This window comes from Canis aureus, chromosome 21 (assembly GCF_053574225.1).
Source record: "Canis aureus isolate CA01 chromosome 21, VMU_Caureus_v.1.0, whole genome shotgun sequence".
Lineage (NCBI taxonomy): Eukaryota > Metazoa > Chordata > Mammalia > Carnivora > Canidae > Canis > Canis aureus.
Genome location: NC_135631.1, coordinates 29,737,080 through 29,750,318, shown reverse-complemented (window position 1 = coordinate 29,750,318; position 13,239 = coordinate 29,737,080). Strand labels below are relative to the sequence as shown.

Below are 13,239 nucleotides of genomic sequence, written 5' to 3'. Positions count from 1 at the left end.
AATGCTTTGGGCCACAGAAAATCTGCAGGCCTCCTTTTGTTTGCAGTGTTTTTGCAATAACTTTTAAATAAAACAATATATGACTTTATGACAGCTACAGCAATGGCACTTGGTATTGTAAAAAGCATAAAGCCTTAAAAGGCCAAACATCTGGAATACAATGGTATTTCCCTTTAACGGTACCATTAAAGACCTAAAGACACACGGATAGTCTCTTGCACTTTCTAGGTAGCTGGAAGGACTGGGTAAGAAAGGAATGCTAAAAATAAAAAAATTAAAAAAAAAGCAAAAAACCCAAAACCAAACAACCCCCCCCCAAAAAAACCCCAACCCACTTACCTTGATTAAAACATTAATATTATTTGTTATTTTCAGTGCAACAACTTTAATCTTGTTCTGCAAAAGGAAAACAAAATTAAAGTGCCAATAACTTTTATGAAGCATATCCCATTCCAATATAGAATTAGAATAATTACACTTCTTTTTCAGGATCATTTCTGCTTATTCCCACTTCTAGACTCTAAATGAGTGTAGAGATGGCAAAGCAAATAATCTTTCTGTTCCCTTGACAGGTTAGAACATTGAAGTGTTATCACCATTTATCTGAAAAAATGAGTGAAGGACAGCTCATATTCACATAGGGGTCGTTTTAAAAGTCATCAGCTTAAGTTACGGGAAGACATAATGAAAGCTTACTATCTCATTAGAACTGGGATGAAGACTGATCAGAACAGGTGAGGTCGGAGAAATGCAAAAATCCCAACACAAACACACATATAGTCTGGTACAGAATTGGCAATTTAATCTTTTTTTCAATGTAAATTGGTATTTGGTTTTCAAAAAGGTAAAAATTAAAATATCACAAACATCAATTAAATATTTGAACAAAATGTACTAAGAAGAGCCTAGTGAAAGACTGGTATGTATCTAAGTTTGGTAACACTTCACAAACTTGGAAATACTTGAAATATTTCAACAAGGATAAAAATATAGCTTAGCAAATAAATAGGCAGAAACTCTTCTAACATCATTCTGTATCTTCAACAAAGACTTGTATTACCAGTTCAAATACAGTCAAATGTTACATTTCAACATAAGAATCGAGCCTGGATATGTACTACGTGCTGGCTATTATAAAACATTTCCTTATAAGATGTGACCCAGTATTCTTACCTCTTCTGTTTTTAAGGCCTCGCCTGTTTTACCCTGCAGAGCCAAGCGAAGTTGTCGGATATAAACCTGCAGACCCCGTGCAAAGTACTGCAGCCTAAATAAACAAGCATTGGCTAATTAGCAAATCACTTCGTCAACTTTGCTTTTAAACAGAGAATCTTCTACTACAGCTAAATGTTCTTAACTAGTAAAGATAATTTTTAAAGGAATTTTAAAAATTATCAATATATGATCACAAGAGATACATAAATAAGTGAAATAAAAGCAGTTTTCCTTTACCAAAAATGCGAGTAAATCCATACTCAACCTGGCCAGGGAAAGATTTGTAACACTGTTCTTGTTATGTCAAAATGCAAGGCATGGTCAGAGTGAACCAACTTCAGGAGCCACGGATAAGAATCAGGTGGCCTGGGTTCTACTCTTTCAGTGGCCAACTGAAGGTCAAGTGACCTTAGACAAGTCACTTTAACCTCTATGTATTTATCTGCTAACAAGGGATGTGTTTGACCCTCAAGGTCTAGTTAAAAATAAAACCAAACCGCAGATTGGAGAATTTATTATAAACACATATAAATCTCAAAGACTTCAAAGTAATACTTTTTTCAAGTCAAGGCAGTATATAGCCTTCCAGGAACTCTGCTTAATAACCTGGCATCATTTTTTAATTTTTGGAGTAATTTCTTAACTTGCTGCTTCTGATCAAATGTTTTACCAAGTATTAAACCATTGTCTTACCAAAGAGTAGAGGATGGTAACAGATGATGCAAGTGGCCAACCATTTCAAAGTTTAAGATGTGAAGTTGTTAATAAAATGATTCAATATGAAATGTGTTCATGAAAATAACGTATGATTTCTCTAGTGTTGCTCCTCTAGAACACTCTAAGACATTAACCACGAGTTTACAGAGTATCCACGATGTGCCAGGCACTGTGCTCAATGAGGCAGGTGCTGTTATCATTAAGTAACTGCTGGAAGTTAGAGAGGTTGGGAACCTGCTCAAGATTATAAAGCAAGTGAGGAGAGTGAGTCTGTTTTTGAAAAAGTTCCTTCCCTGACCTGGATTTGTTATGCCACAGGTTTATATACATTCCTGTTTGAGGGTGTTCCATTTTGTCCCACGGGGTAAGGCAGGGTTGGGAGACAGCTCTTGTAAAAGGAAAAGAAAACCAAGGGAATATCAAGATAACCATCATCTTTGCCAACGATCGGACCACTTCAATTATACATCACCTAATTTTAAAATCTTTCAGTTTTTCTGCATTTAGCTTGGCTGTTAAAAAATCTGGAAGTTTTCTGCCCAGCTGGTGGAAGCTGTACAACAAACATTCCACATAGCTGAACTGCAGCTTGGGTTCTTCATTACCAGCATTCTCCCCATTTTCTGCTTCTTCTGGAGGGAGAGGCATGTACTCCTAAGAGATAAAAATATAGATATTTACAATCTGCTATAAATGCTCTAATTATAAACATACACTGAAGTAACTGCAGGGCATGCTTTTAAGGCATGAAGCATTAAAAACTACCAAAATCAGAAATTTAGGTAAGCTATCCCTTCTACTTTTTGGATCAATGATCTAGCCTCCTCCACATTAGATAGCTGCTGCTACCACCACCGCCACTATTACTACTATTATTACTGACAGTGAAGTAGATAACCTTTATTAAACACTTATACAAATGAAGTAACTGAAGTTCTGAGTGTAGGTAATTTTTTTTTAAACATTTTATTTATTTCTTCATGAGAGACACAGAAAGAGGTAGAGACACAGGCAGAGGGAGAAGCAGGCTCTCTGCAGGGAGCCCGACATGGGACTCGATCCTGGGACCCCGGGGTCATGCCCTGAGCCAAAGGCAGGCGCTCAACCACTGAACCACCCAGGCACCCCTGTAATTTTTCTATGGTGAAACAGTAAGCTGAAGAATCAGGATTCAATCTAGATTTGCCACCAAAAGCTGATGCTTTTAACCATTTTATTAAGGTAATTCCAAAAATGTTTTATGAACATTTTCCTACATTGTTTGACTCTCATTACGTTACAAGTACTGCCAAACGCATTCGATACCAGTGCTGCGAGCCCCTGGTAGGCGTTACATGTCTGGAAGAGCTCCAGATGCTGGATGACTCCCTTTATCACATTATAGGTCTAATGCTTATCACTCATTGTGTCAGGTATACAACTGCTTACATCCAACAAGGAAATCACTTGGTGATGTTGAAAATGATTTTAGCAGATGGCCTATTTTCTCCAAAATTATGACTTGAATGACTTTATTTCCTAGCAGCTATAGCTACTTGGCCTTGTGCAGCAACCTGGAGCAAATGTGAAAAATATTTTGATAAAGGAATACCAAAAAGATCTACTATAAAAACCCTGTTATCTTTTATGCAAAGCATCAACAAAAGAAATGCCGAAGATTTTCTTTTAAAAGTAGAGAACATGTGGCCCGAACAACTAAAAACACCTGCTAGAATCATTCTAATTACTCTACCCAATCTGAATTTCAAAAGTTGGTTCTCTAGAAATTACACCACACTATTAGACTCTGGGATTACACACTGACTATGCCATAAGAAAAGAAAAAAAGTCCTTACCAATAACTTGTCAAATAGTTTCCTTAAATTTGTTTCTAGCTTTTCCATGTCACCACAAAATGAACTCATTTCTGCCAAGAGTTTCAATACCTAAAATACAGAATTCACTGTTAATAGCATTTTTTTTGAATGAGCAAGGGCTGTAAAATAATGATTCTAGGTAACTTTTTAAGACTTTTGCTACAGCTTAATATTGTACTATGAAGAGACACTTAGGAAAACTCTTAACAGCAAAGAATTATTTACATTTAGAATGGGCTTCATTTGCTATTAAAGTTAGTCTCTGGACACTAACTCAAAGTATTGGTAATTGCAAGTATTCTTGAGGTCCATCTCTCCTTTACTCAATCCCAGTCTAATAAGCCAAACCCAGGACATCTGAAGCAAATGACAGTGTCCGTACACAGTGGGACTCTTGTGTATTCCAAAAACCTATGAGAAAATGGCACATACATTTCCACATTTCAGCTCAATTCAACAATCATTATTAAGTGCCTTTCAGAATCAGACTCTGCACTAGACTCTGGGGCTATGGAGATGAGTCAGTTAAATGTGAGATAAATGTGAAGTGTTACATGTGCTGTGGAAAAAAAGTATATGTACACTATAGTTCAGATACAAGGGAGAGAGTCATCAACTATACTGGAGTAGGGATAAAGGATATTTTGTGTTAAGCCAGTTTAAATCTGATTCTATCAATTATGGATAGAGATAGGAACAGTCATGAATTAAGCACCTTATTTAAAAGTATTAAAGCTACAAAGAGTAAGAGAATCATGAACACTACAGGCAGTGCTTTCCCAATGCAACAAACTTTCATTAAATTCATAAAGCATTCCTATGTGATTAACCCTGAGACAGATTACTAGCTAGCTCTAACACCTTTACTCTCTTAGAAATCAGGTCTCTACCTTAGTGGCTTATATTTATGTTAAAATATGGGAATGCCTTTTTAGTACTAAAGAAGACATTTTTCTCTTACCTCCAACTGTATATCAAGACCCTCCACTGGGGTAGTCAAGGAACTGAGGTTGGGAAGAACCTGCTCACAGAAGTAAGTCACAAACCTTGTGGAATGCACATTTTTCTGTAAAAATCCAAAGAACAATGAGTTGTCAAAAAAGGCGGGGATATTCTTTCACATAGAATAGTATATTATTTAATAAATGCTGAGCATGACAACATCAAGTACTGTGGCTATAAATACAATACAGTGCATACCCCAGAAGCAACCTTTGTAGGCTAAATACACTGTTGCAAAGTAACCTGGAGCACTGGGACATCTATCTGTTTTCCTCAATAATCATGTGAAATTTCTGGGGATATTTTAGCATTGAATTTTGTAGACTGTTCAAAAAGGAGGAGTGTTTTTCAAACGATTCTATGCACATCCTGGAAGATTCATGCTCAGGGGAATCATAAAGCCAGAGATAAAGAGCATATTTACCTAGGACAACAATCTGTTAAAAATTTTTTTTAAAAAGCTAAATTACTAAACCAAATGCTTTAAGAACTCAGCCAAACCATAAAGTATGATGCAAAATCCTCTAGACTTTAAAAATGTCTCTAAACAAGACCTTAAAGAAATTTCTTGTGGTTTTGGGATCTCACCAACCCCACTAAGGCCTCCAAAAGTAATATTCCCTCCACTGTGTTACTACTTTATGCAAAAGTTTGCGGAGAATGCTCAAGGGAGTATCTACAGAAATACCAGCTTCAATAGAGTAATCAAAATACCAAGTGTGTAAAACAAAGAGCTCACAGAGAAGAGGGGCACCGCCTGCCGAGTGCACTGTAAGAGCCTGTCCACACAGTCGGGGTCCGAGGGGTTGAAGGTTTGTTCTAGGTCAGCCTGTTCAGCCACCAACTCTACGAGCTGCTGTCTTCCACTCACTGTCTGTAAGCTTTTTAACCCAGACAGTATCTTCATGAACAGGACAAATTCTTCACCAGTCACATCTTCTAGGACCTAGAAAGAGGTAATTTAGAATTACAGTACTATTATCACTTCAATAGGAAAGAAAGAAAAAAAATAGGAAAGATCAATATTGAAACAGTCTAAGGAATTTACTTCAGTTACTGAAGTCAGATTACTATTAATATTTCTGAAATACTGATGAGAGGACAACTTTTAGCTTCAGTCAATTTACCTTTAGAGTACACTATGTGTTCTTGGTGGGGTGCTGCATTGTCTCCAAAAGGGCAAAAGTTGGTTCCTGGAAAACTGTACTTTTTTTCTTATTTTAATGGATAAAGTACAGATACACAAACTATGCATAAATAGATATATCTGTGGCATTAGAATTTCATAGGAGAACGGCTAAGAAAAATTAGTCTAAAAAGGCTCTTTTGGGGGTGGTAAGCAAAAAAAGTAGAATTCTGTATTTGACTGTCAAATCAGATTCAATTTCTGGTATTTAAAAGCAGCTTGGTGGGCAGCCCGGGTGGCTCAGCGGTCTAGCACCTGCCTTCGGCCTGGGGTGTGATCTGGAGACCCAGGATCGAGTCCCACGTTGGGCTCCCTGTAGGGAGCCTGCTTCTCCCTTGCCTGTGTCTCTGCCTCTCCCTCTCTGTGTCTCTCATGAATAAATAAATAAAATCTCAAAAAATAGAATAAAAGCAGCTCGGGGAACCTGGCTGGCTCAGTAGGTAGAGCATGCATACATCTTGGGGTTGTAAATTCAAGCCCCACATAAGGTACAGAGATTAAATAAAATCTTTAAAAATAAACAAAAGCAGCAATAAATCAATTAGCCAATTAATTCACATTAATATGGCAACTGTATACAAATTAGGAGACCATGCAAGTCTTAAGTGCTTTCCAGGAGTAGGTCTTTTTTTTTTTTTTTTTTTTTTTTAAAGATTTTATTTATTCATTCATGAGAGACACAGAGAGAGGCAGAGACACAGGCAGAGGGACAAGCAGGCTCCCTGCAGGGAGCCCGATGGGGGACTTGATCCCAAATCCTGGGATCACACCCTGAGCCAAAGGCAGACAGACTCCCAACCACTGAGTCGCCCAGGCGTCCCCTGCATGAGTAGGTCTAAGCCTTTCTGTTCACGGACCAAAGAAATGAGCAATCATAACGTACCCCACTGTTTTACTAGCTGGGGCATGGGTGAAATGTTGATATTCCCAGCTGGAGAGCTGCTCCATTCGCTCTTATCGAAGAACTCTTATTAGTAAGCAAGTCAGTGGTACTGTTAGAGACAGCTGAATTTTCCTGAACATATATATAAAAGCAATGATTTTCAAACTTTGGCACTTTATGAGTGAAAAGTTAGTTGTGACACATCTTGCAAATCTTAGCATCTCTAACTACACTAGATGCTGGGAGCACAAATAGCATGGTATCCTGGGCTACAGTCATAAGGGGTAAGACAAAAAACCAGACATTTCAATATATTTCCTTGTCATTTTGAAATGACCCAGAATACTACAGAAGAATATCCTAAAATTGGGGAGAGGAATGGAAATTACGTAAAATTTCCTGAAGGAAATGATTTGTACAGAATCCTTAAGAATACATATATTTGGAGGGTAACACCATGAGAAAGATTTAAATGTGATCACATCCCTTTAAATCAACATGCTGATTCATCATTAGTGGTGACTAAAGTGCAAAATGTAAGAAAAAGCTTGACATTCTATGGTGGTTCTAATGGAATATATCATTTTATACATAAGCTACATACAGCATTAAAGAATACTGCTAATTTCAAATACACTCTTTTGTTTTCGAGAAGTCTTGCCAAATGATGACTAAAGCTTACCTTTTTGGATTCAGTTAGTATAAGTTCCTCTACTTCCTTTGTTAAGACTTCATCTGGTAAAGTCTTAAGTTTTGTAGAAAGGAATTTGATTGCCCGTTCTCTAACAATGTCCTCTCCTTGAAGTATTTGGCTAAACAAGCCACCTAAAGTCCCTGCAAGACAAAACACTCGTGTGTAGCAAGTCGGTTCTATATCTTAATGGAGTTTTCCTGTTTAACTCATTTAACAGTATTTCTTTTCTGGTGAGTTAATAAGCATCCTGAATATCACGGCTTCTGGCTAAATTAGTTAGAAATTTTTACAGCCCCAACCATAACAGTAATCACATGCTTTGTTCATGGATTCAGAATCAGCTTGAGAATGACTTTCTTTTTAATTATTATTAATAAAAATAAACTAAGGTATTTTAGAGAATCTCTTTAATGTGGGAAAGGGAGTCTTCCAACAGATTTCTAATAGAAAAGTTGTATCTGTTTTTGCAATTACTTCTGCTGGTTTTTTGAGTCACAAATATCTTTACCAAGCAGCTTTTTTAAAGAACACTTAGAACTTTTATGAAATAGATCAGTGGGTGAATCTGACTTTAATCCTTAATGAATAATGTCAATTATTATTATTTTTTAACACATCAAGCACAAGTGGGCCCTTACCTTTTGCATCCATCTTAAATATACTTAACAGGGCGTTGTTTACTAAGTTAAATTCTGCAGAGTCATCTGGATAAAGAACAAGTAGTACAATGTATGAATGCAATGAATGAAAAAATACTTGCTTTATTTTCAGATCTAAGGTTCAGCATAGTTTCTCACAGATTATATTGAAAGCAGACATATAACTAAGCATTCTTCTCAAGTACCAAGAAAACATACCCTATATCAGGGAAAGCTTTATGTTAAGATAGTACAATTAAGAAAACTACAGGAAATTGGGGAGAAAAATCATGATACAACAAAATTCCCAAAAGAATCACTATGTCTTATAAGCAGAATTAAAAACAAATAAAAACATTAGGAATTAGATAATCCAATAAGCTTCCTAATACTGAATGAAAAAAAAGAATTTTAATTTCGATTAGAGGTAATACTCTTAAGTCACAAAGAAAAAAAAAAGCTAAAAAGAGTCATTTTTTTTCAAAGACAAGTTATATTTAGATAAAAGAGTAATAATAAGAGAATTCCTTACCTGTCTGCAGAAGTTGGGTTAGTATATCTGCCACTCGGGGAAGATTTTCTCCAGTGGCAAACTGAGGCAGCTCTTTAATTGCTTGCCGTCGAATCTGAATATAATTTCATACAAAAAATTAACCAAATATTATCATCAACAGAGACTTCTAGCAGTTTTAGAAATAATTTACTCCAAATTAATATTCAAGCTTCACAGTATAATTAAAAGTGTGGTAGGAAGTGATGTTAAATACAATTACCTGATTGGAACAAATCAAAACCACAACGAGATCCCACCTCACCCCAGTGAGAATGGGGAAAATTAACAAGGCAACCACAAATGTTGGAGAGGATGTGGAGAAAGGGGAACCCTCTTGCACCTGTTGGTGGGAATGTGAACTGGTGCAGCCACTCTGGAAAACTGTGTGGAGGTTCCTCAAAGAGTTAAAAATAGACCTGCCCTACGACCCAGCAACTGCACTGCTGGGGATTTACCCCAAAGATACAGATGCAATGAAATGCCGGGACACCTGCACCCCGATGTTTCTAGCAGCAATGGCCACAATAGCCAAACTGTGGAAGGAGCCTCAGTGTCCATCAAAAGATGAGTGGATAAAGATGTGGTTTATGTATACACTGGAATATTCCTCAGCCATTAGAAATGACAGATACTCACCATTTGCTTCAACGTGGATGGAACTGGAGGGTATGATGCTGAGTGAAGTAAGTCAATCGGAGAAGGACAAACATTGTATGTTCTCATTCATTTGGGGAATATAAATAATAGTGAAAGGGAATATAAGGGAAGGGAGAAGAAATGTGTGGGAAATATCAGAAAGGGAGACAGAACATGAGAGACTCCTAACTCTGGGAAACGAACTAGGGGTGGTGGAAGGGGAGGAGGGTGGGGGGTGGGGGTGACTGGGTGATGGGCACTGAGGGGGCACTGGACGGGATGAGCACTGGGTGTTATTCTGTATGTTGGCAAATTGAACACCAATAAAAAATAAATTTATTATTAAAAAAAAAAAGAGTTGTTGAGTTTAAATATGATTATTCATGCCAAGGCCAAGCAGGCTGTCAGGCACATAGAAGAAACTCAATAACTATGTGTTGAATAGATAATTATTCTAAAGAGTGTGCAAAGTAAAAAAAAAAATAAAAAAATAAAAATAAAAAATAAAAAAAATAAAAAAATTTTTACCTGATTGGAGCAGACAGGTTTTGAGATCATAAACAGCAGTTTATATATACTGATTACGGTATAGCTGTTGGGCCTTTACTATCTTTGGGCATCTACTACAGATGGCTAGAGTGGCAATGACCTATCCAATAACTGTATTTACTTTAGAATGTCCAGTATAGAAACGAACTGGGGGTAGTGGAGGGGGAGGAGGGTGGGGGGTGGGGGTGACTGGGTGGCGGGCACTGAGGGAGGCACTTGACGGGATGAGCACTGGGTGTTATTCTGTATGTTGGCAAATTGAACACCAATAAAAAATAAATTTATTATTAAAAAAATAAAAAAATAGAATTTCCAGTATAACTACTTAATACAACATCTGTGAATAGATTCTGTACTTAATTCCAAATTTGTGGTCTTGATTTAGTTTGAAATGAAAATGGATAGAAGTTGTATCTAGCGAATTGTGCATAAAATGTTGGCAATTCACTAATTTCATTTGAAAAGCCAGGAGGTGATAACTGAAAATTCTTAGGAACCTGTATCAGCAGCCAGAAATGCTGACAGTTAATTATGTTTCAAGGAAAAACTATTTATTCTTATTCTAGTAGTCACATGTAATGATTACACAGACCAATTATTATTTTTTTTTCTATGCATAGGAGTTAGGAGTGTTGAAACTATAGGATGTAACACTTAATATTTTAAATATCTAAGCAAGTACAAATTGAAAACAGTCTAATTTCATGTGCACAATGCATAATAATCCATTAAAAATGTGATAACAGATAAGCAAAACATTTTGTGATTCTATGCCTTTTTCACAGTTGAAAGGTGGTGAGAGAATACATTTTCTTTCCTTTTTTTGAGAATACATTTTCTTAAACATAGATTTAAATCTCAGTATGGCATCATGCTGAACCACACTGCAGTATTTCATTGTGCACTGATATGACTGGTGCTTCAATTACATTAGCTGCACAGAGAAAAAGTCTGAAAATGGCAAGTGAGACATCTGAAAGCTTGTTGAAAGCATCAATCATAAACTTACTGATACATCTTCATCCTCACAGAGGTCTAACTGTGCATTGATAGCAGAATCAGCCAATTCTGGAAAATGTTTAAAGAATTTCGGAATAAACTGGGCTGCTAATCTTTTTTCCTTTGTACCACCTTTCACACCATCTAGTATCACTTGATAGGCATCTTTATGCTGAAAGAAAGAATAAAGCAGAAAAACAATTTTTAAGAATGGGAAGCTAAACAAATTTGTTTGAGTCTGCTATAAATTAGAAAAGTTTTACATAGGCTAAAAAGTAGGGCTTATTTTTGGAGTTTTACTGCTTAAATTGGACACCTATCTTCCTACCATCTTCTCCCCTGCCCCCCAAGCATTATTTGTCAATTGGGGAAGAGAGAAGGACGACTTGAATTTTAAATGGAGAAAGCAAGTAAGTTTGTTGACACACCGCTTCTTTCATACTAGTGATTTCTGACCCTGACCTTGTGACCGTATTATGGTTTAAATATAATGAATGTCATAGAATTCTCAAAGAATTGTGTTACATTTACTTAATCATATTCATCTGATTGCAGTTAGCAATGATGAAGGTGGAGAGAATACCATCTTAAAATTAAGCAGTAACAGGAAGCTTAGGAAACTTTTTTAGTTTCATTTATTTTACAATACAAAATGACAATTCATTCTAGATAGTCAACCTTGGATTAAGATAGAGTCTAATGTCACATATTTAACTTTATATTAGAATAATACATTCAAAACTCATTGGTTTCCTTTTACTTATTTATGAGAAAGAGAGAAAGTGTGCATACGCACGTAAGTGCACACACGCATGCACACTGGAGGTGGGCAAGAGGGAGAGGGAGTCTCCAGCAGACTCCATGCTCAGTGCAGAGCCCAGCAAGGGGCTTGACCTCACAATCCTGAAATCACGACCTGAGCTGAAATCAAGAGTTGGATGCTTAATCGAGTGAGTCACCTGGAGTGGATACCACTCATTTGTTTCCTTTCAAAAAAAAAAAAAACCTTCAAAAGTGCTTCTCTCAGATCCTCATGATGTGAAGAGTCAACGAGTTCCCAATCCCTCTTACACTCTTACCACCAAACTAGTCCTTTTCTTTCTTTTTTAAAAAAAATATTTTACTTATTTGTTCATGAGACACAGAAAGAGAGGCAGAGACACAGGCAGAGGGAGAAGCAGGCTCCTCACAGGCAGCCTGATGCATGACTCGATCCCAGGACCCTGGGGTCACGGCCTCAGCCGCAGGTTGACGCTCCACCAATGAGCCATCCAGGCGCCCAAAACTAGTCGTTTTCTTAAATGACAATGAGCAGGCTGGCAAATAATAAATCCTGAGATTATAGATATATTTTCTGTTTGGACATATGGCTAAAACTTCTAATTACTGAAATGCATTAAACATTATAATAATACCAAATGTGCACTTAGTGTTTTTACTCTGTTCAACACAATGTTCTAACTGCTTTGGATGTGCTTTAGATACTTCATGCCACCAAAAGGAAAATAACCAATAGAAATCCAATGGATTATGGAATTGCCCAAACTTTAGTTTTGTAGTAACTTTTCTCATGGACAATACTAAGTGGAAAAAAGTAAAGCAAAATGCGAAGTTATTTAGGTACAGTAGGATCATAATTAAGGACTTCACTATCAAAAATAGTGTTCTAGTATCAAAAGGCTATGGTCACAATGAGACCTTTTAAAGGCATAGGTTTTAATATGTTCTGCAAAAATATTAGATTAAAAGTTCAAATACTATCAACCTATCTAAAAAACATAAATTCTAAAAATTAGTTCTAAAAAACTAAAATTCAACCGATTGATGACTCCTTTTAATATCTTAAACATAACTCCAACTCCTAAATAAGAAAAATTTCTCTGAATTAATTTGCTTCTTCATGAAATGCAGACACAAAATCAGTCTTCAGGAGTTACTACTTCAAAAGTATATTATGTGCTTTTTAATGCAAAGGTTTGAAAAATTATGGCTAACTTCTCTACCACTGTACATTCTGTGGTTTCCTCAATCTCCCAGAGAGACTTCATAAAATCGCAGTTTTAAACAGTTTTGATGTCCTTACTTTTTGCAGGGTATCAAATCCAATTTCCTTTAAATCAAATAAAGCTTTACTTATAAAGCCTTTTGAAGAAATTCCTTACGTTGTCTAAAATTAAATGAAGAATCCTTACTTCGAACAATTCATTCTCTTGCTAAGAAAAAAAAAATCTGAATAGAATAAAAAGAAATCATTAGCAACATGTATTCAAAGCCTACTGGGACTGAGTAATGCCTTGTATACATGCCTCAC

At 36.4% G+C, this 13,239-nt stretch overlaps 1 protein-coding gene across 3 annotated transcripts in view; it reads right to left on the bottom strand.

The window, feature by feature from the left end:
- Nucleotides 1-13,239, bottom strand: part of API5 (apoptosis inhibitor 5) — a 28,979-nt gene that overhangs the window by 10,623 nt on the left and 5,117 nt on the right. For all 3 annotated transcript variants that reach the window (XM_077863668.1, XM_077863667.1, XM_077863669.1), the window contains exons 2-11: nucleotides 10,939-11,100; nucleotides 8,724-8,817; nucleotides 8,192-8,257; nucleotides 7,542-7,693; nucleotides 5,530-5,736; nucleotides 4,750-4,854; nucleotides 3,768-3,857; nucleotides 2,405-2,586; nucleotides 1,174-1,267; nucleotides 340-396 (exon numbers count right to left, since the gene is read on the bottom strand). In XM_077863668.1, the coding sequence (XP_077719794.1) occupies nucleotides 340-396; nucleotides 1,174-1,267; nucleotides 2,405-2,586; nucleotides 3,768-3,857; nucleotides 4,750-4,854; nucleotides 5,530-5,736; nucleotides 7,542-7,693; nucleotides 8,192-8,257; nucleotides 8,724-8,817; nucleotides 10,939-11,100 (1,209 nt within the window). The remainder of the gene's footprint in view (nucleotides 1-339; nucleotides 397-1,173; nucleotides 1,268-2,404; nucleotides 2,587-3,767; nucleotides 3,858-4,749; nucleotides 4,855-5,529; nucleotides 5,737-7,541; nucleotides 7,694-8,191; nucleotides 8,258-8,723; nucleotides 8,818-10,938; nucleotides 11,101-13,239) is intronic.